This window comes from Cynocephalus volans, chromosome 11 (assembly GCF_027409185.1).
Source record: "Cynocephalus volans isolate mCynVol1 chromosome 11, mCynVol1.pri, whole genome shotgun sequence".
Lineage (NCBI taxonomy): Eukaryota > Metazoa > Chordata > Mammalia > Dermoptera > Cynocephalidae > Cynocephalus > Cynocephalus volans.
In genome coordinates this window covers 100,247,154-100,269,635 of record NC_084470.1, presented here as the reverse complement: position 1 = coordinate 100,269,635, position 22,482 = coordinate 100,247,154, and the positions used below count along the sequence as shown (strand labels likewise).

The 22,482-nt window shown below is 36.1% G+C and overlaps 1 protein-coding gene across 6 annotated transcripts in view; it reads right to left on the bottom strand.

Annotated features, from left to right (window-relative positions):
• Positions 1-22,482, bottom strand: part of NVL (nuclear VCP like) — a 105,525-nt gene that overhangs the window by 36,490 nt on the left and 46,553 nt on the right. For 4 of the 6 annotated variants that reach the window (XR_010024889.1, XM_063114560.1, XM_063114561.1 and 1 more), the window contains 3 exons: positions 21,617-21,679; positions 15,164-15,283; positions 9,389-9,488 (listed from right to left, as the gene is read on the bottom strand). Coding sequence is in view for 4 of the 6 variants with exons in the window: in XM_063114560.1 (XP_062970630.1) it covers positions 9,389-9,488; positions 15,164-15,283; positions 21,617-21,679 (283 nt within the window). In the remaining 2 variants the exon portion in view is untranslated. Of the gene's footprint in view, positions 1-9,388; positions 9,489-14,394; positions 14,448-15,163; positions 15,284-21,616; positions 21,680-22,482 lie in introns of all 6 variants that reach the window. The other 2 variants (XR_010024890.1, XM_063114562.1) reach the window with 2 other exon arrangements.

The window sequence follows — 22,482 nt, the reverse complement described above, 5'->3', positions numbered from 1 at the left end:
GGTTCAAACTACCAACATCTTTCATCTGGATTATTGTTACAGCTTCCTAACTTTCCCTACCTAGTTGTGTCAGAGACAGAGTAGGTGGAAGAGTCAAGACAACAATTTTTTTTTTTTTTTGGTTGCTGGCCTATACAGGGATCTGAACCCATGACCTTGGTGTTATAAGGCTGGGCTCTAACCAACTGAGCTAACAGGCCGGCCAGATAACAATTCTTATATCAATGAAAAATGTCACCAACAATCCCAAAGCTTTCAAGACAATGTCCATTCCTCACAAATGAGATGGTTGCCTGAAAAAGAACTCTCCCTCGTATCTGTCGATCAAGAAGCACCACTGTTCCATCAAGTTAAAAAAAAGGCAAAAATTTAAGAGGTAATGGTGGCAACTTTCAACTTTAGGAAAACATTATTTTGTTACAAAGAGACCCTCAATTTTTAACAAATGTGCCAAGACAATTCAATGGGGAATAGATTAATCTTTACAACAAATGGTGCTGGGACAAGTGGATATCGACCTGCAAAAGGAATTTGGACACTTTCCTTAAAACATGCATAAAAATCAATTCAAAATGAATCAAAGACCTAAATGTAAAGCTAAAAGTATAAAATCTCTTAGATGAAAACATATAGGAGTTAAACTCTGTGACCTTGGGTTCAGCAATGATTTCTTAGACATAACATCAGAAGTGCATGCACTAGAAGAAAAAAACTGTCACACCTGTCAGCCACCAAAAAGAAAAAAAGATAAAATTGATAAATTGGACTTTAATTATCAGGGAAATGCAAATCAAATCACAATAAAATACCACCTCACATTCACTAGAATGGCTATAATCAAAAAAAGACACACAATTAGAAGTAATGGCAAGAAACTGGAACTGGAACCCTCGTACATTGCTATGTCACAATTATTAATGGGAATATAAAATGATGCAGCCACTTTGGAAAAGAGTTTGGCGGTTTCTCAAAATGTTAAACATAGACCCAGCAATTCCACTCCTAGGTAACTATACAAGAAAAATTAAAATATATGTCCACACAAAAACTTGTACATAAATGTTCATAGCAGTATTATTCATAACAACCGAAAAATGTAAACAGTCCAGATGTCCATCAACTGGTGAATAAACAGAATATAGTAAGTACATCCACATAACAGAACACTATTTGGCAATAAAAAGAAATGAACTACTTTACCATGCTATAACATGGATAAACCTTGAAAAACATCACACTAAGTGAAAGAAGCCAGACACTCAAGCCCACATATTGTATGATTACCTTTACATAAAATATCCGGAATAGGCAAATGTGCAAGACAGAAAGTAGACTGGTGGTTGCCTAGGGCTGGAGATGAGGGATGGAAGGGAAGTGAATGCTAACAGGAACAAGATTTCTTTTTAGGGTGATAGGAATATTCTAAAACCAGATTGTTGCGTGGCTGCACAACTCTGTAAATATACTCAAGACCATTTAATTGTATACTTAAAATGGGTATTTTTATGATATGTAACATATCTCAATAAGTCTATTTAAAAAAAAAAAAAAAGGATCCTCAGACTAATGAGACTATAAATATATCCAGTGGAAATTATTACAAGATCAGACAACCTTCATGAAACAGAAGTAGGTCGCTTCTTATGATTCATTAAGTGAATAATTATTGAGTTCTACTATGTACCAGGGTACCTGTAAATCAGAAGAAGTGATGCCAAGCATAAGTTATTTTTAAAAGGGCAGTACTGTGCCAAAGGACAAGGTATACAGGCTTGACCACAGCACTAAGTCACTGTTTAATTTCCTTCAAGGACTATTTAACCATTATCCAAGACCTTTCAGACTAGATAGGTGAGGGACACGACTCCATTTAACTTGGAACTAAAGTGGCTAAATATCTTACTATAATGAAATAAGCACCTTCTAACTGTCAGTCATCTACTCTTTCATCTGATAAATACTAAGACCTTAGAAAGGAAGACTCTGAACTAGAAGCTATCTATCAAATATAAAAGTGTACAAGCCTAATCCTTGCCCCGAAGAAGCCTGCATCATACATCATAACCATAGACCCCATATATCATAAATCGTATCATTATGTATTTATTTATTCAATCGAGCCATACAAAGAGGGCAGAAAGTCTTTCTGAATACTGTACTGTTACTGATAGGAAACAGACACCTATCAAGAAGAAAAGAAAGCAATAAGCTGGTGTGTATATTTGGATTTCATAATCTACGTAAATTGTGCAGAAGTATCTTTTTTATCTGTCAGACAGTGTACTAAGAGGGAACAGGTAGTTCCCCAACTGAGAACATCCTTTACAGGAGTTGGTATTGGAAGAAGAGAACGTAAACATATGTGGGAGAGACTAAAATTAGGTTATCTGTGGTACTGATGTAATTTGTATAAGGATTTGCATTTCCTCAGGTTAAGTACAGGGAAATGGTTCATTTCCAGAAAGGGGTATGTCTGTCACAGGTCTTCAGACCAACCAGAGGCAGAACGGTGAGAGGACAGTGTTTTCATTCATTTTCTAAAATTAATATCTCAAAAATTAGGGAAAATAAAGATAAGAAGACGAAAAATAGTAGAAAAGAGGAAACTTAGAAGTTCAATCCAGAAGATTTAAGATCCACCCAAGTGCTAAGCACATAAATGAAACAAACAAAAAGTCACATACAAAGGATGAGAATGACATAGGACTTTTAAAAGAAAAAAAGCAATGCCTACAATTTATAAAGAAAAAAAATTTTTTTTTAAAGATGACCGGTAAGAGGATCTTAATCCTTGGCCTGGTGTTGTCAGCACCACGCTCAGCCAGTGAGCAAACCGGCCATCCCTATATAGGATCCGAACCCGTGGCCTTGGTGTTATCAGCACTGCACTCGCCTGAGTGAGCCACGGGCCGGCCCTTATAGAGAAAATTTTAAACTCAAAATTCTGTACCCAGCCAGGCTACCAATCAAAATGAGGATGGAATAAAGACATTTTCAAGAACTCATAAAACCGGGCCGAGCCCGTGGTGCACTCGGGAGAGTGCAGCGCTGGGAGCGCGGCGACGTTCCCGCTGCGGGTTCGGATCCTGTATAGAAATGGCCGGTGCACTCACTGCCTGAGTACCGGTCACGAAAAAGACAAAAAAAAAAAAAAAAAAAAAAAAAGAACTCATAAAACCTATCTCTTTACAAGACTTTTCTTAGAAAAGCCAACTGAAAAATGAGCTCTTGTAAAATAAGGGAGTAAGCCAAGGGGAAAAAACAAAAAACCCAACATAAGATCAGAAACTGAGGTCAAACAAAGGAAAACAGCAAAGGAAGTCCTGAAATAACAGATTTACACCACAGACCCAAAGAGACCAGTCCATACTGGAGCAGGAGGATGGAAAGATCCAGAAGGGATATCTACAGAAACAAAGAGCTAAATGGAACTGACACATCCTTTGGATAAGTAATACTGATAGCAGGATAACACACATGAAGAACAGGAATGCAGAAAACAAAGCAAAAGACAAAAATGAGGGTTACGAATCTCAGAATAAAAAGGTTATATAAAGAAAGGAAAACTAATCAGTGTCATGCTTGGGTCAGCAGAGAGAAATGTTTACAGAGTCACAGTAACGTAAACACTGATTAGTGATCTAAGCAAAAGCTATGATAAAACTCTACTACAATATTGGGAGGATGGAGAAGAGGACAGATGGCATGGCAGCAATGGTGGTGGTGGGGAAGAGAGGGTGAACGTAAAATAACCAAATCTTCATCTTTCCTAAAAGGAAGCTAATGTGCAGTGTCTAAATTAGTAAGAAATGGCAGCATGAGCATATTATTGAACATATGGAGAAAACAGCGGGGAAAATAGCTTAAGGAGTAGCTTAAGGAGTTTATAGTGGTTGCCTCTGGACAGGAGAGATGAGGAGATGTGGGGCAGAGAACTATAGTTTTTGTTAGAAGCTTCCCATGACATTTAATTTTTAAATACCATGTCTTCCTCTGTGGGTTTCTCTTTTTCATGTCATTTACTAATCAGATCCACAACCATGGAAATTTGGTTCTGGTCATTCTCTTAGGGAGTTCCTCATATTACAGAAATCGAGGCATACAAAACAGACATTGTTCACATCCTGAGACATAACAAATAAAACAAATTCCGTTCTGTAGAGGAGACAAGGTACAGCCTATAGAAGAAATGAACAAGTGCTTTAGAGAAAGTATAATTCAGTAGGTGTCTGGGGTCAAATGTTGGTCTTTCCACTTGCTAATGGCACTTTATTTATGTGGGGCAAAGTGATTAGAACTTACATCAGAGCTTTATTGTGAGGATTAAATGACATAACATGGGAAGTAATTATTGTAGTGACTGAAATACAAATGCTCATATGATAATCATGATTATTCAGCATTACACAGACCGAGATTTAAATCTTTGCTCGACCACTTACTGGCTATGTATCCTTGGGCAAATAATTTAACCTCACTGACCTTTAATTTTTGTAACAGTAATATGTATATATATGAGATTACTTCCAGAAGTTCATAGATTAATAGAATTAAAAGATAATATGAATCTTTCCATGAATTTTTAAAGACTTCTTGTCTGTACATTCCTCACAAGGTTGTCATGAGGTTTAACATGGTAAAGCACTTAGAATGCCCAGTATTTAGCAGGTGCTCCAAGAACCTAGTTATTATTGAGTTTTAAATAACATGAACTCGTAAAGAAAATAAAATAGATTTATTTTCATCTCCTTTAACAGATATTTTAGAACTGAAAATGAACTTACTTCTCTCCAAGTGTTCCCTATCTCAGTAAGAGGCAAAACTTTTTATCGTTTTTTAGGTCAAAAAAATCTAACACTAAGTAACCATTGTTTATTTTCTTTCTCACATCCCACATCTAATTCCAGCAAACCCTATTAATTTTACTTTCAAAATATCCCAAATTTTACCACTTCTTACTTCTCCCACCAAGCCCAGATCACTTCTACCCTGGACTGTACATCTTCTAAATCAGAGGATGTTTTGTGTCAAGGACCCCTTTGGGAATACAGTAAAGTTTATCGACTGCTTCTCAAACATTTGAAAATGCATAAAGTAAAATACATAAGATTACAAAAAAATCAATGGTATTAAAAGTTATCAAACAGAAAAACTATTAACATATATTAGCAATACATGCACCTTATTAATACATTTACAAGCATCACATCTAATAAAATTGTAATTCTGAGGTTAAAGGAGTGTAAAGGGTATTTTATGATATCTGCAACAACTGTAAAGTGATAAAGGATGGAATTTTATGATTTCTATTGGTGACAGTTGAAGGTATTGCTAATACTAGTTTTTGCCTACATTCATAATGTAAGGAAATGCTAAATTCAGTTAGGGGTTGGCAGAAATTAAGATCAAAGTTTTTCACATCAGGTTTATAGATCCCCAAGGTTAAGGACAACTACTTCCACTCTTGCCTCATTAAACAGCAGACAGAATAATTTTTTAAAAGCAAATCAGAACTTTTGCTTTTGGAACAAGATGGAATATGTGCACTTCTCCCTGTTCTCCACAAAGAACAGCTAAAAATCCTGAATACTATATATAAAACAAGCCAAAGAAGATTCTGAAAGAGGGAGAGAAGAAGGCAGACTGGCTAGGGACCTCAAAAGTAATAACAAGATGATTAGTTCCTTGGGTTTTCATTTTGTATAATATATCATTGACTGGGTGCTGGTAAATATGACAACCTGAAAATATCAACTGTACAGACAAAAAAATCCCTTCAGAAGTCTGCTTTCTTTGGCTAAAGGACCAAGAGTGAGGCGGTCTGTAAGACACTGTTAGACTGTAACTACAATACTGCAGCCAAACACCATGGAAAAACCGTGGCCCCACCACTACCCATGCTAGCAAAGGCCATTCAGGGAGCCTAGACTTCTGCCACTGCCTGGTTCTAATAAGATGTCCCATGGGGAAATGGAACTTTCATCTCCACACAGAGGTGAAGAGGTCCCCCACAGGGTGTCATCATTGGAGGACATGTGGGGAAGAGTAAGAGGGTACCCTTCCTCCTCTTAGCCAAGGTGGTGCTAGCGGAGGCCTAGTGGAGAGCCTGAATTTCCACCCCATCCAGTACAAATGAGGCACAACTGCACCAGGGGTTGTCAATAGAGGCTGAGTGATGAACCTGGACTTCTACTCCCATCTGGCAGCAGTGAGGCAGCTACTCTTTCCCCTGCTGACACAGTGGCAGAGAAAGCCTGGTAGAAGAGAAGATTTAAATAAGATTCAGAACGGGCTGGCCTGTGGCTCACTCGAGAGAGTGTGGTGCTGATAACACCAAGGCCACGGGTTTGGATCCCATATAGGGATGACTGGTTAGCTCACTGGGTGAGCGTGGTGCTGACAATACCAAGTCAAGGGTTAAGATCCCCTTACCGGTCATCTTTAAAAAAAAAATAAATAAAATAAAAATAAATAAATAAGATCCAGAGTTTCATAACATAACACTCAAAATGTCCAGATACAAATGGAAAAAAGTCACTCACCATAAAAAGAACCAGCAAGATCACAACTTTAATGAGAAAATAGAAACAAAACATGTCAATACTGAGTTGACACTGAGATGTTGGAAGATGAGATTTCAATGCAGTCATAACAAAAGCATTTAAGAAAACAATTATGAACATGCTTGAAACAAGCAAGCAAACAAATTCTCAGCAAAGAAATAAAAGAAGTAAAGAACTAAATGGAAATTTTAAAACTGAAAAATATAATGAAAATGAAAAACTCACTGAATGAGTTCAATAACAGAATAGAGATGACAGAGGATAGAGTCAGTCAACTTGAAGACAGAACAATAAAAATTAACCAATTTCAAAAACAGAGTGAAAACAGAAAATGGAAAAAAAAATAAACAGTGCCTCAATGACCTATGGGACTATAACAGAAGCTCTAATGTGTTTTTTCCAGAAGTAAGAGTATACAGCTGAAATTATATAAAGAAATTATGGCTAAAAATTAACCAGATTTGGCAAAAAACATAAACTTACTGATTTAAGAAACTAAGCAAACTCCAAACATGATATAAACAAATCCTCTACAGACACAAATAAAAGTAAAAACAAAAGACCAAAAACAAGAAAAACATCTTGGAAAGCAGCAGGAAAAAACACCTTACCTATGTGGGAAAGACAATTTGAATGACAGCAGATTTATCTTCAGAAACCATGGAGGCCAGAAGGAAGTGGCATGACATTTTTCAAGTGTTGAAAGAAAAAAACTACTAAACCAGAATGCTATATCCAGCAAAAATATCATTCAGGAGTGTAACTGAATTCACAAGACATTTTTAGATGCATAAAAACTAAGAAAATCTGCTATGACCCAAACTATTCTAAAAGAATATCTAAAAGGAAGTCCTTGAAATAAAAAAGAAATTGTAGAAAGAATTTTGGAATATCAGGAAAGAAGAAAGAATAATGAAAAGAGTAAAAATCTGAAATTGTCTGAGGTGGTTTTCAAAGGATGGAGAGGAAGTATTTAAGACAATTATGCTATCAATGGGGAAGGATAAAGGAACTTAAAAGTAGATATAGTTTCTACACATCACTTGAACTGGTAAAATGGCAATAACAGTAATATATGTTATATATATATATAACATATACATATACATACATAACTTATGTATATACACATATATATGCATATTATATACAGCATTCACAAAAAAGCTACACAAAGAGACACATTACTAACACTATGCAACCTTTGTGACAATTCTGCCAATTAGATACTAATATCCTCATTTTATAGATAACAAAATGATGGTCAGCAAGATGAAGTAATATATGCCCAATGTTACTGTGGTAATAATACACAATACAGCTGGTCTTTTCCCCTGGTTCCTGGCATAGAGCTTCAAAAATCCTTAGTTTCCTGAGTGACAGGAGTGTCTTTGTTGTGCTAATGAGATGACCCATAGTGGGCCCCAAGATAGCTTCAGGAATGGGACTGGTCACCAGAAAGACCAAGCATGTGATTAGAGGCTTGTAATTTTGAGCTTTAACTTTGAGGAGACTGAGTTCAGTCACATGGTCAATGATTCAATCAATCATGTCTTCATAATGAGCCCACAATAAAAACTCTGGACACCAAAGCTCAAGGTAGCTTCCCAGTTGGTGAACACACTGATGTGCCAAGAGAGTGACATGCTCTAATTCGACAGGGGGAAGGCATGGAAACTCTGCGCTCCCCCCGCCATCCTTTTTAATAAATCTATGATTGTTAAAGTATAGTGCTTTCCTGCATTCTGTGAGTCCTTCTAGTGAATTATCAAAACTTATGGGGTCATGGAAATCCCCAAATTCGTAACAGGCTGGTCAGAAGTGTGGGTGTCCTGAGAGCACCTCTGCAAATGGCATCTGAAATGAGAATAGTCTTGTGGAGGACTGATCCATTAACTGGTTAGATTTGATGTAACTCCATTAGTGTCAGAATTGAATTATAGGACACTTTGGTATGACTAGCTGGGGTTGAAACAGAACCATTATTAAGATATAAAGTGATACAACTAAGACTCAAAACCAGTTCTGTCTGATTCCAAAGACAGTATCTTGTTATTACCAGAGTCAAATTATAAATCATAACAAACTTTCAAATTTTCATTATAAAATGAAATGGTATCTAATTCATCAAGGTTTTGGTTTCCACAGTAACTTACAAGAAATGAAAAATTACATCAGTTTGACAACTGATGAATACATTCAAGCAACTAAAGTACCATATCATTGCTAGCTGACACAGTTACCACAAGTATCACTGCAGGAGCAGCTATGATAGAGTGGCTCATACTGAGGGCAAAGTATTAAACAAAATGAAGAGAATTTGGGATCCAAAATAAAAGCCATCTTCAGCACTTTTGAAGTCTTGAGTCCTTTTCTAAATCCCTTACAGAAGGCTTAAGCTTGAAAATAATTTTAAATAATAGTTAAGAGCAAGTAGAGGGGCATGGCTCCAGTATAAAACCTTAATAATCTATCTTCATATCTTCAACTTTCAGATATAGTGAAGAGTCTCTGTTTCTTGCTTCTTATAGTCTTGACAGAAAACAAATTCTGAGAATAGTTTTATGGTCAAAAGCACATGCTGCAAATGTGCCAGCAAGACAACTTTCTAAGCATCAACACAGAGAAACAATCTCATGGAATGCAGGCAACAATACTGTGCTTTTTACTCTATCTTATGCAAAGCCTTCTGAGGTTTTATTTCAACTTATGAACCAAATAGGTGTTGCCAAAACTTAATCTTCCTTTACTAGGATGTATGTAAATTATATTGTTTACAAAATGCTGTAGGTTTTTAGACTGATCTGTATTATATTCTTTCTTACCTGGCCTGTTAGTGGCTGCCATAATAAAAACCTGCTGACGTGTTTCCAGACCATCCATTTCTGTAAGCAGCTGATTTACCACCCGTACACTTGCTCCTGTCTAAAAAGAAATAAATCTAGTTCCATCAACTCTCAATACAAAGAAAAAAAATAACTATTATTTTTCCATACAAAAGAATACATTTGCTAACTGGAATGAAAGCTTTTGTCAAGAGACAATTTTCATTTTCTGAGGAATCACTATATGGAGACACTGTGCAAAATGTGATCTCTCAGTGGACCTCCCCAGCAATCTGGTCATTATCCACAGTCCAGAAGAGGAAATGGAGGCTTACAGAGGTAGTTTGTCCAAAGTCTCATTGTTAGATAAGGGGAGAGATGAAACACAATTTCAGAACTACCTGATCCCAATTTATTCAGGCCTATGCTTCCAAGTTATTCAATGAACTTTTTGGGCAAATCTATACTCAGCTTTTGAACTCCAGATTCTCCAGTGTATCAGCTGTTCCAGATCTTTCAGTGCAATATGTGCAGGAGTATCTGGGACACTGAGGCATTTTCTCTTTTCCTTTAAGCAAATAATACAAAGTATGGCTACCTCAGGGCAAAATACAAGAGAAAGGTTCAAGGAGTTGGTAACAAGAGGGATAAATCACTTAAACACAGAAACAAACAAACAAAAAGATGCACAATGGAGGAAATGAGAAAAGTAGTGCTGTGTTTCGTTTTGTCATTACAGTAACTGTCTTTCCTTGACATAAATTTTTTTGTTTTGTTCAAGGTGTAAAACACATTTTAAATTTTTTTTTTATTTATTATTAGCATATTCATTCTTACAAATCATGATATTTCTTTATGCCCTTGGCCCGACCTATCACTTCCCAACCCCCTCCGTCCGTCCCCCATCTCTAGCATCCTTAGGTTTGTTCTCTCCTTCTCAAAGTTCAACTTACTGTTGTGGTCTTTTCTTTCTCTCCTTCATTCCTTCCTTCTTCCCTCCTTCTCTCCCCACCTCCCTCCCTCCCTCCCTTCCTTCCTAGCAGTCAGTTATGAGTGAGAACATGTGGTATTTCTGTTTGTCTGGCTTATCTCACTTAACATAATTTTCTCCAGATGCATCCATGTTGCTGCAAATGGCAGAATTTCATTCTTTTTTATGGCTGAGTAGTACTCCATTGTGTATATATACCACATTTTCTTATCCAGTCGTCCATCGATGGACACTTAGGTTGGTTCCATATTTTGGCTGTTGTAAAGAGCTGCAATGAACATGGGAGTGCAAGTGTCCTTCAACGTGGTTTCCATTCCTCTGGATATATACCCAGCAGTGGGAATGCTAGATCATACGGTAGCTCTGTCTATAGTTGTTTGAGAAACCTTCATACTGTTTTCCATAATGGTTATGCTAGTTTACAATCCCACCAACAGTGTAGAAGAGTTCCCCTTTACCTGCAACCTTGCCAGCATTTGTTATTCTCAGTCTTTTTAATAATGGCCAATCTAACTGGAGCAAGGTGGTATCTCAATGTGGTTTTGATTTGCATTTCTCTGATGACTACTGATGCTGAGCATTTTTTCATGTACCTGTTGGCCATTTGTATGTCTTCCTTTGAAAAATGTCTATTCATCTCCTTTGCCCATTTTTTGATTGGATTATTTGCTTTTTTAAACTGTATAGTTGCTTGAGTTCTTTCTGTATTCTGGATATTAATCCCTTGTCGGATGTATAGTTGGCAAACATTTTCTCCCATTATGCAGATCATCTTTCTGCTCTGTTGATTGTTCCCTTTGCTGCACAGAAGCTTTTTAGTTTGATATAATCCCATTTATTTATTTTCTCTTTTGTTGCTTGTGCTTTTGGGGTATTGTTCATAAAGTCTTTACCCAGTCCTACTACCTGGAGTGTTTCCCCTATATTTTCCTTTAGTAATTTTATGTTTTCAGGTCTTATATTTAAGTCTTTAATCCATTTTGAGTTGATTTTGGTATATGGTGAGAGGTCCATGTTGTTTCATTTTTCTGCATATGGATGTCCAATTTTCCCAGCACCATTTATTGAAGAAGCAAGTCTTTTCCCCAATGTATATTCTTGCTGCCTTTGTCAAAGATCAGTTGGCTGTAAGTATGTGGGTCAATTCCCAGGTTCTCTATTCTATTCCATTGATCTGAGTGTCTGTTTTTATACCAGTACCATACTGTTTTGGTTACAATAGCTTTGTAACATAATTTGAAGTCGAGTAGTGCTATGCCTCCAGCTTTGTTTTTTTATTTTTTTTTGCTTAGGATTGCTTTGGCTATTCAGGGGTCTTTTGTTGTTCCATACAAATGTTTGGATTGTTTTTTCTACTTCTGTGAAGAAAGCTATTTGTATTTTGATGGGGATTGCATTGAATCTGTAGATTGCTTTGGGCAAAATGGACATTTTCACAACAAATTTTCTGTGCAGAGGTGGTAATGGGTTTAACCCATTGATATCTCCAGAAAAAAACATTTGGTATGCTTTATTATCATACCTTGGTGACATAACACTGATAGGAGATTAACAGAATTACAATCCAAACTCAAAAATATGAAAAAGTAGAACCAGCCCAAATGTCCATCATCTGATGAGTAGATAAGGAAACTGTGGTACATCTACACAATGGAATACTACTTGGCTATAAAAAAGAACGAAATACTAGCATTCTCAACAACATGGATGGACTTAGAGAAAATTGTACTAAGAGAAACAAGTCAGGCACAGAAAGAGAAATACCACATGTTCTCACTTATTGGTGGGAGCTAAAAATAAGTAATAAATAAACACACAAACAAAGTGGGGGTGGGGGTAAAGACAGAATAACCACAAAAATTCCTTGAACTATTTAAGTCAAGTGAACAGCTATGATGGGCAGGGAGGCGAGGGTGTGGAGAGGAATGGGTAAAGGGGCATGAAAATCAACTACAATGTATTTTGAGAAGTAAAATTTTTTAAAAATAATAAAATAAAATGAAATTCATATTTAAAAAAATATGAAAAAGCATTGGGTTAAGAAAACAAACACTGTCTTATTTAAGCAATATAAAAAAAATTTCAGAATCAATACAGAAAAAGTTGCCAGATTTTATTATATTAAAATTCTATATAATAAACATTCTATATAATAAACAAAATTAAAGATAAGTGACAAGACTGGAAAAAATAGTATCAACACACATAGCTGGACAAAGGACTAATTTCCAATATACATAAAAAGCTCCAATAAAACAGTCAAAATAGAAAGAAAAATACTTCAATAGCAAAAGGGTCAAAGGATATGATCAGGTAACTTATAGAAAATGAAATGAAATTCATTGAAGGTGGTCAACCTAACTGGTATCAGTGACATGCATAGTAAAATTTAATATGTTTTGCCAATAAAATTGACAAAAAATAAAAAGTTGGGGGGATCGCTCAGTTAGCTCAGTTGGTTGGAGCATGGTGTTGATAACACAAAGGTACAGGATTCAGTACCTGTACTGGCCAGCTGCCAAAAAATAAATAAATAAAATAAAAAGACAGGTATTATCCATTGTTGGCAAAGGCATGGGAAATGGTTATTTTCACACACTGTTGGTGGGCATATGTAAGTGGTAGTTTTTGTGAAGGATGATAAAGTATTAACTTTCAAAATCTAATACGTATACATCTTCAACCCTGATTTCCACTTCCAGAACTGTATCTCATATACTCCCACATATGCACACAGATATGTGATACAAATTTTAGTACAGTTCTCTCTGTAAGAGAAACAACTGGAAACAATGTAATGTCCAAAACAGGAGAATTATTGAGTAAATTATTCTGTATTCAGACTGTGGAATATTATGCAATAGTTAAAAAAAAGTTATTAATAATATGAGAAAATTATCAAGATAGAATGACCACATTTGTATAAAAAAGTCTAAACTATACATGTTTTTAAGTTTATGAAAAAAGTTCTAGAATGATACATACTAAACACTAAACTATTAGTATTAGTAACTTCCAGAAGAGTAAGAGGAAGATGAATGGGAAGACTTTCACTCTGTCTATACTTGTGGTTTATTTGAATTTTTCACAAGCATGTATTCATGTATAACTAATATGATTTTTAAAAAATACATTCAAATTAAAAATTTTAATTTTTAGAATCCCCTTCAGAAGGTGAAAATGTTAAAAAAGGAAACCATATATATTAGAGTACAGAAACGTGTGGTAGTAGATATCTAAGAAATAGATAACCTAGATGTTAGAAATATACTTCATATGGCTACGGACTTCCATGAAGGCAATAATTGAGAATGAACTTCTTCAAATTTGGATTTACCAGCTGATAATAGAGAGCTGCAAGAGATGAAAGGTGCTGTGGACAAATGAAGGGCTTATTTATGGTAAAAGAGAAAGAAATAAAAAGGAGTAAATCCAGAGTATGTTATGCCCCAGCCAGTTGGATATACCAAATAGGGTTTTGCTCTGGATTCTACATTAGATTTTGAAATATGATGGGAACAGGGGAAGAATCTCTGCCTCAGCTACTGAGATCACTATCAGAGATAACACAGGATTTTCTGTGATGGTCATTGATGACTACTGGATGAGAAAACAAAATTGCTATGATGTGAGTCACATTTACAATAGTCAACTTTTGTTTCTACAACTTTTCAATATCTTTACAGATTTTTAATGAAATGAAGCGTTTAATAAATGTTATATAACCTAAGAATACACACACACACACACACACACACACACACACAAACAGAAACACACACAGAATAACTATTTGAAAATAAATCAAGGGCCAACCCGAGGCTCACTTGGGAGAGTGTGGTGCTGATAACACCAAGGCCACAGGTTCGGGTCCCTATATAGAAATGGCTGGTTCGCTCACTTGGGAGAGCGTGGTGCTGACAACACCAAGTCAAGGGTTAAGATCCCCTTACCGGTCATCTTTTAAAAAAAAAAAAAGAAAGAAAAGAAATCACTAGGCTGGCCAGTTACTCACTTGGTTAGAGCATGGTGCTGATAACACCAAGTTCCAGGATTCAGATTCCCATACTGGCCAGCCACCAAAACAAAAAACAAAAACAAAGAAAAAAATAAATAAATAAATCACAAAAAAATTTTCCAATTTTAGAAATATAGTCACCTCCTTATCATCTTATAATAAATGTACTTATTAAATAGTCATTGCTATCTACTTCAGAAAGGATATATGTTCTTTATGTTATGCTTCGAATTTTTACATAATTTTATTCCTGATAACAACTGTTTCTGGCATTCTCTGTACTGAAATCTATAAGAACTGTGACTAAGTGTGGTTGATGAAGGTGGTATTCAGTGAAGACCAATTTTACATCTTCCCCAGGTACTAATTCTTTTGGGTCTTAAAGCTAATAACCTGACCATAGCTAATAACCTGACCATGATGTCGTAAATTATATTTTGTTTGTTTTAAGAACCCATTTCACTGAAAAGTATCACAAGACTACAAGGCAAGCTATTTAAAACTAGTATCATTTCCATTCCCAACCACTCATTTATGAGTCAGGATTATACACAGTGCAACCAAAATAATATACAGAAAAAAATGGATGCAGAGGCTGATGCAAAATACAACTGTTATCACTAAGTTCTGATTTTAAATTAATAGATTTCTTCATTCAAAGAGTCTCAATGTTCCCAAGAAATGACTTTATAAGAAATAACTGACTTGGAACTTACAAAAGTATAACCTTAAAAAAGTCTGTAAACCACTAATCTATGATATTTACCTCTCGGTCTGATCTTCGAGGACATAAAGCATCCACTTCATCAAAGAATATCACACAGGGTGCTGAGTTCTTGGCTCGCTGAAAAACCTGCCGCACAGCACGTTCACTTTCACCAACATACTAAACATACACAGAAAATTAATAAAATGCAGAAACAGTTCAGACTTGGGGTTTGGGCCAAATGATAGCAAAATTTAAATAATATTTATAGTCAGAATTTAAAAAGTATTAGGTTGATCCATATGTAATTGCTGGTATTTAACATTTTTGACCTGTAAAAATAGTCAACTGCATATTTAAGATTATAAATTTCTTCATTTATAAAATGAAGACTAAGTGGGATTTAAGAGCTTCTCCAGCTCAAAAAACCCCCATAATTCTATTGTATTTTAGAATTATCTACTAAGCCTTACATATATAAAAAACCTAGCAGTAATTTTCATTAATTCAACGTCTTTTAAATGCACACAAGACAAATGATTGTTCTAGTATTATTTCTACACAAGTCATCTTGCTAAATAAAGAAGAGCTATTTTGTCACACAGCATCAGAAGAGGAAAAGTCAGCCAGCTGGGCACCTAATGGGTTTCATAATGGTGTATTCTATGTTAAAATCTATATCCAAATATGAAACACTAAGATCAGTCAAAATATATAGCACTTCACAAGCAGCTACAACGTTAGGACTAAGTAATATGAAAAGTCCTGTGTAAGGATATGGTTTCACTTTTAGCTACACATAAGAAACTGTTCTTGTAAAATTTCAAACTAGTTGACCAAGAAAAACGGTTTTTTTTTGTTTTTTTTGTTTTTTTTTTGTCGTTTTTTCGTGACCGGCACTCAGCCAGTGAGTGCACCGGTCAGTCCTATATAGGATCCGAACCCGCGGCGGGAGCGTCGCCGCACTGCCAGCGCAGCACTCTACCAAGTGCGCCACGGGCTCGGCCCGAAAAACGGTTTTAATAAAACTGGTAAATAAGACAGAATCTGGAAACATCTTTACAGTGCCAACTATTTCATAAGATGTCATCTATGTTACTTAATGACTATAAGGCCATAATAATGATCAAGGCAAAGAATACTCCACAGATGTCAGTGATTAGAGTGATAATTCTTCCTTCTTTTTTTTTTTTCTTTTTTTAGCAGCCAGGCAGTACAGGGATCTGTACCCTTGACCTTGGTGCTACAACACCATCCTCTAACCAACAGAGCTAAGCAGCCAGCCCTATTCTCTCATTTGAATAGAACTTCCTTTCCTCACACCCATCCCGTACTTTCTTTGAACTTTTGCTAATTCTGCTTCCCTTACTTAAACTGCTTTTCCAACCTACCTCCAAACATTTCTTCTTACACTCTAAAAGATCCACATTACTATCTTCTTCCCATTACTGTCTTCTTTGCTCTTATAGCACTTTGTACTATTATAATATTTGAGCTCTTACACCTTCACTGTATTATATTATAAAGTCCTTGGAAAGCAGAAGTCATGTCCTTTTCAAAATCTGCTCTCATAACATCCTGTACAGCATACAAATATAGTAGACTGGTTTTCCTGTAAAATCTAATTCAGCAAAAATTATATCTGGAATGCTGAACCAAAATATTCTGTGGATATTTTAAAGGAAAAGACATCAGTGCATTGAGAGAGATAAAGTTTCAGACAGAGACAGGAGAGACCAATCAATACAGCTGACATAGGGACTTTGGATATAACAAAATGACTAAGTAAAAGGAAATTTAAGGGAAGGCAAACCTAAAGTACCAAAAGGACAGATTAAAATCAATTTAATCTCAACAAAGGCAACAGTAATTAAAACTATACAAGCAAAAGAAAAGCCCATCTTGGCCTTGAGGAAGAAATATTTCAAATAAGGATCTTGGAATTATTATCTGTAATTCTTTAATAGCCATTCAGTTTTCCACCATTATAATATAGCTTTTACTAAAACCAATATTGAAAATATTCTCCCTAAAGTCTCTAATAATCTTCTAATTGCCATATCTGAAGTTCAGTTTCTTTTATACTGTTTGGTCACATTGACAGGTTGAAGAAATTATCTTCCTTTAGTTTTTGGGCTTAGAAAGTCTTAGGTGTCCTCTACCTTCTGACCAATCACTTTCAGTCTCCTATGTCAGCTCTTGTTTCCTTACCCCTTAATTGTTGGTATCTTCCAGGGTTCTGTCAGAGGCCCTTAATATACTTGTTCTTATATTTTTACTTGATATATTCATCCTTACAGACCCCAGCAATTCCCAGGTTTTTAGATGATACCGACTCCCAAATCTCTTCAGAGCCCAGATTCACACTTCTTACTACCTGCTGGACATCTCCAAATGGCTCTTAAAATCTAAAATGTCTTAGAGCAAACTCATTTCCTAACCATAAACTGTCTATTTTCCTCATTAGATCACCTAATCTCTCAGAGTCATTCTGTAATCTTCCATGGACCTCTTCACACACTTACCCTTAGAAAACAAATCAGACTACAGGGAGATAAAATTTCATACTCATAAGACTGGCAAAAATGTAAAAATCAGATACCACCAGTTCTGGTGAGGATGTGGAGCAATTTGATACAACCACCTCAAAAAGCTGGCAATACCTAGTATTTTTGGAAGCGCACATACTCTAAGATACAGCAATTCTACTTCAGGGTATATACACTAGCGGAAAAAAAAATCTCACAAATACCCACAAGGATATATGTATATAATGTTCAACCTAAATATCCATCAAGGAAAAAAACCTGACTTTTTGAAAGTGTAGATATATTCATTCAATGTAAAATTAAATAAAATACAAAATTAATAAACCAGAGGTAAATGTATCAAAGATAAATATTATAAACACTGAATGTCTCAAAGGATGAGTAGTGATTTAAAAAATATTAAACAAAATAACAACAAAATGAAGTTGCAAAAGAACATATACCATTTACACAAAGTGGGTTTATTTTTGTTTTTGCTTTACTGTTTATGAGTATAGTTCCAAACATATAACTAAGGTACATATAATGGAAGAATGAACTACGTATGAACCTATCACCCAGCTTCAATTATTATCAACTTAATTCATCTTGCTTGATCTATACTCCTGCCCACTTTTCTTTCCTCACTTTTTTGAAGGATATCCTAGATATTATATTTAATTTGTAAATATTTCAGTATCTCTAACAGATAATGATGTTAACATAACTACTTTATTATCACTCTTCAACATTAACATTTTCCTTAATATCAAGTATCCAGTAAATATTCAAACTGTCAATTGTCTCATAAACATCACACTTTTGAAACATAAAATAATAACATTTAGTTTAGAGATAAATATGTATATAGTAAACATAGAAAGAAGTACACAGAACTAGCACCAAGTTCAGGACTGTAGTAAGGTCTACAGGAGAGAGAATAAGGGACATCATTAGGGAGGGGTTGCAGGGAGCTTCAAGTATATAGTTTTCTTTTTTTTAAGCTGTTGATAGATACACAGGGGCTCATTATATTACTATTTATAACTTCTTGTATGCCTGAAACACTTTATAACACTTTTTTCTTAATTACAATCTTTAAAAATAGTTACAGTCTTGTTTTAAAGCTTTTATCAGCTCTCCAATATTCTGAAGATTACATCCAAACTCTAGATTGCTATAAAAGCCCTTCACTGTCTGGTTATGACCTTCTTCAACCTCATCTGCCACCAATTCCCTCCCATTCAAGGCTCATTTCTAATACCTCCTCTCCCACAAAGTCAAAATGAAGTGTGAGAAAAGTAAGGAGGTACACAAAAAGCCCATAGGAGATACTTAAGTATAAATACCTTATTTTAGGGAGAAAGTAATATACAGGAGAAAAGATTAAAAAAAAAAAAAAAAAATAGGGTGAGGGATAAATTCTAAAAGCCTTTAAAAACAAATGTTCTTTCTCTCATTTCTTCTTTGAATATTTTACAGAATGTCATTTTTACTTCATAGGAACAGACAAGAAATAAGAAATTCAAAGTCTCTTAAATGTGAGATATAAACTGCTTAAATGCAGAAATAAGATATAGCACTTTAGTGACTTCCTTTCCCAAAAGTATTTTTATTTTTTAATACTTAACTCATTTGAGCCACACAACAGGATGGGAAAGAGATCAGACGTCAGAAAACCCAGACTCAAATTTGGCTCTGCTTCCTAGCTACCAGACTTTGGCAAGTTATACAGCCTCTCCAACGTTAAGTTTCCTTACCTGTGAATTGGAGGAAACAATAATTTATGGCTCAAAGGGTTGTTAAAGAATAATATATGAGAGCCTTCTGGTCAAGATGGCATAACAGATGGTCCCCAAGTGTCACTCTCTCCCACAAATCTACAACTATTAAAAAGCAACGACAGCCAAGCTGGGGCTGCTAGAGCTCAGAGGAGAGAAGAGACCTATGGAGTTCATGAAGGCAGAAGCCACAATGAGAGAAAGAAAAGATTGTTCCCACCATCTTGAGCCCCAGCCATTTCAAGGCTGGCCTTGGTGAGTGCACAGAGAGCTGGCAAGAGCCACTGCTGTGCCCTTCATATGAAGTTGCTTGAAGGCGGCAGGGGAGAACAGGGCCTTGGTGGCCCGCAGGCCTACAAGACCACTAACATCATTTCCATGGACCCACATAGGAGTGGGAAGCCAAAGACAACTGAAAAAAGGAGCCACTCAGAGGCTGGTGAGTTATCTCATGGGACCAGGTCATGGCCCGCCCACGGGGGAAACACTGGGGCACAGCATGGACAGCTGATCTGCCCTTCAGTCAGCACAGGACCACTCAGTGGAGACTGGTCAGGAATACAGAACTGTACGGGGTGCAATGTGCCGAAAATACTCAGGCCCAGACCACAGTTTCTACACAACCCAGGTGTACCAGAACTCACGAGACCTGGAAGTACATACAAGGTCAACAATTAAAACCTGAACTACACAAAAAGGCTTCCCTAGGGAATGAACAGCAAAGAAGAAATTTAGCTCAACCACAGGGCTCAAGTGCTGGTCCCTACAGGAAGTTCCCCCACTTTAGAAATAAGCAAAGGACAACAAATTGGTTCTAGTGCAGAGTTTAAATGGTGGGAACAGTGAATAATCCAACACAGAACTGAAAGAAAAAAGAAAATACCCACAGACCAAAGACAAAGTTTGATATTAACTAGTAAAGGTCTCACTTCATCAAAGAACACCTATAAAACCTAGAAGGACCGGCAGCTCCCTGGGCTCCCAAGCCAGGGAGTGGGGAAGGCTGGAAGCCTCAGCGATGTCCCCAACACCCACCACCAGCCCAGCCCCAACCACTGAGCCGATGCCAGAAATGCCCCAGGCTTCCAAGCCAAAGTAGTGGGGGTCTACGAGCTTCAGCCATGCCCCCCCCAACATCTGCAACCAGCCCAGCGATGACCACCGAGCTGCCACCAAAAACACCTTGGGCTCCTCAGCCAGGGTGGTAGGAGACCAAGGGCTTCAGCCACACCCCACCGACATCTGCATCCAGCCCAGAAATGACCAAGCCACTGCTGGAAGCCCCCTGGTCTCCTCTGCCAGAATGAGGGGGGTGCCATGGGCTTCGACCATGCCCCACCTCCTTCCTCCTCCACCTCCCACGCTATTTCTCTCCCCCTCACCTCTTCCCCTCCCTCCAACTGCTTCACAATATCTTAGAATGTATAAAAATGATAATATTAATAAACAAAATTTTAAAAAAGAATAATATATGAATCAAAAAAATTTTTTAAACTACAAAGAAAACAATATATAAAAAAGTGTTTGACAAATACATGGCACAGAGTAAACACATTATAATATTAATAATTATAATAAATTATTTCCATTTTGCAGGTATGAAAACTCAGGCTCAGAAGTTGTCTTAGTCCATTTGTGTTGCTATAACAGAATACCTGAGACTGGGTAATTTACAAAGAAAAGAGTTTTATTGGCTCTCAATTCTGCAGCAGTTCCACCCGGGGAGGGCCTTTGGCTGCTTCCACTCGGGTGGAGAGCAGAAGGGGAGCAAGTGTGTGTAAAGAGATCACATGGTGAAAGAGGAAGCAAGAGAGAAGGAGGGGAGGTACCAGGCTCATTTCAGCAACCAGCTTTCAAGGGAATTAACTCACTCCAAGGGAGGGCATTACTCTACTCATGAGGGATCTGCTCCCATGATCCAAACACCTCCCACTAGACTCCACCTCCTAACACTGCCACATTGGGAATCAGGTTTCAAATAGTTTTGGTAGGAACAACCATATCCAAACTATAGCAAAGGTTAATAGATCTAACTGAGAAAGCATTTATATACCCTAAGTAGTAGAGCAAAACTCACTCCTACAGCACTGATTTTATGAAAATACCACAATTGTTCAAAGATCTGAAAATAGCTTTATCCTGTAATTTGAATGACCATTTACTTTTCCTAATCTAAAATAATGGCCACTGCCACAACAACTTACCATATTTAGTAACTCAGGGCCCTTGACAGATATAAAATTTAGTCCAGACTCATTTGCCACAGCCTAGTAAGAGGAAACAAACAAACACAAATTAGAAAAATATACAATAAAAGAATAATAATAATTTTTGACAATGCAAGGACTTTATGTGGTTTTAACTCTATTTTCCTTTTCATAGTTGCCTCTTTCTTATGAGAAGAAAAACAGACAAATGGGAAAATGAGAAATGAATAAAAGGAAAATCAAAGGAAGTAAAAGTTTACCTACAACTTTCTAAGAATTACTAAGACAGACTATAAATCAAATGGAAATGACACAAATTTCTGTAAATGTCTTATTTACATAAACATGCTCATGTAAATACCTTTATAGCCCTAGCTTGGAATTCCAGTGAAATCCTAATCTCTGTACTCAAGAAATGCCTTGTACAATAAAAGCAATCATTCATTCATTTACAAACCAAAACTCAAAAACATCAGTATCAGTCTTTACCAAGGGTTAATATTAAGAAACACATAGTTATATGCGTAGAAGCTATTTATATTATCTTGAAAATAACTGAAAAGATATCTGGAAACAGAAAAATATCTGGAAGAATTAACAACAAAATAAAAGAGTGGTTAGTAGTAGACAGTAGTAGGAGAATTATAAACAATTCTTTTCCCTTTTGCTTACTTATATCTTCTATTGTGAAAAATCAATTTTTAAAAATATTTATAAGGAATATAGAGGAAAATATTTAAGTTATAAATAATAACTACACCAAAACAGGAAACGAGATCAGCTACAAACTACAACTATGTAATAATACTCACTAAAAAGCTAGAATATAAAACACAGAAAGTATGATAATTGCTGTGCTAAAA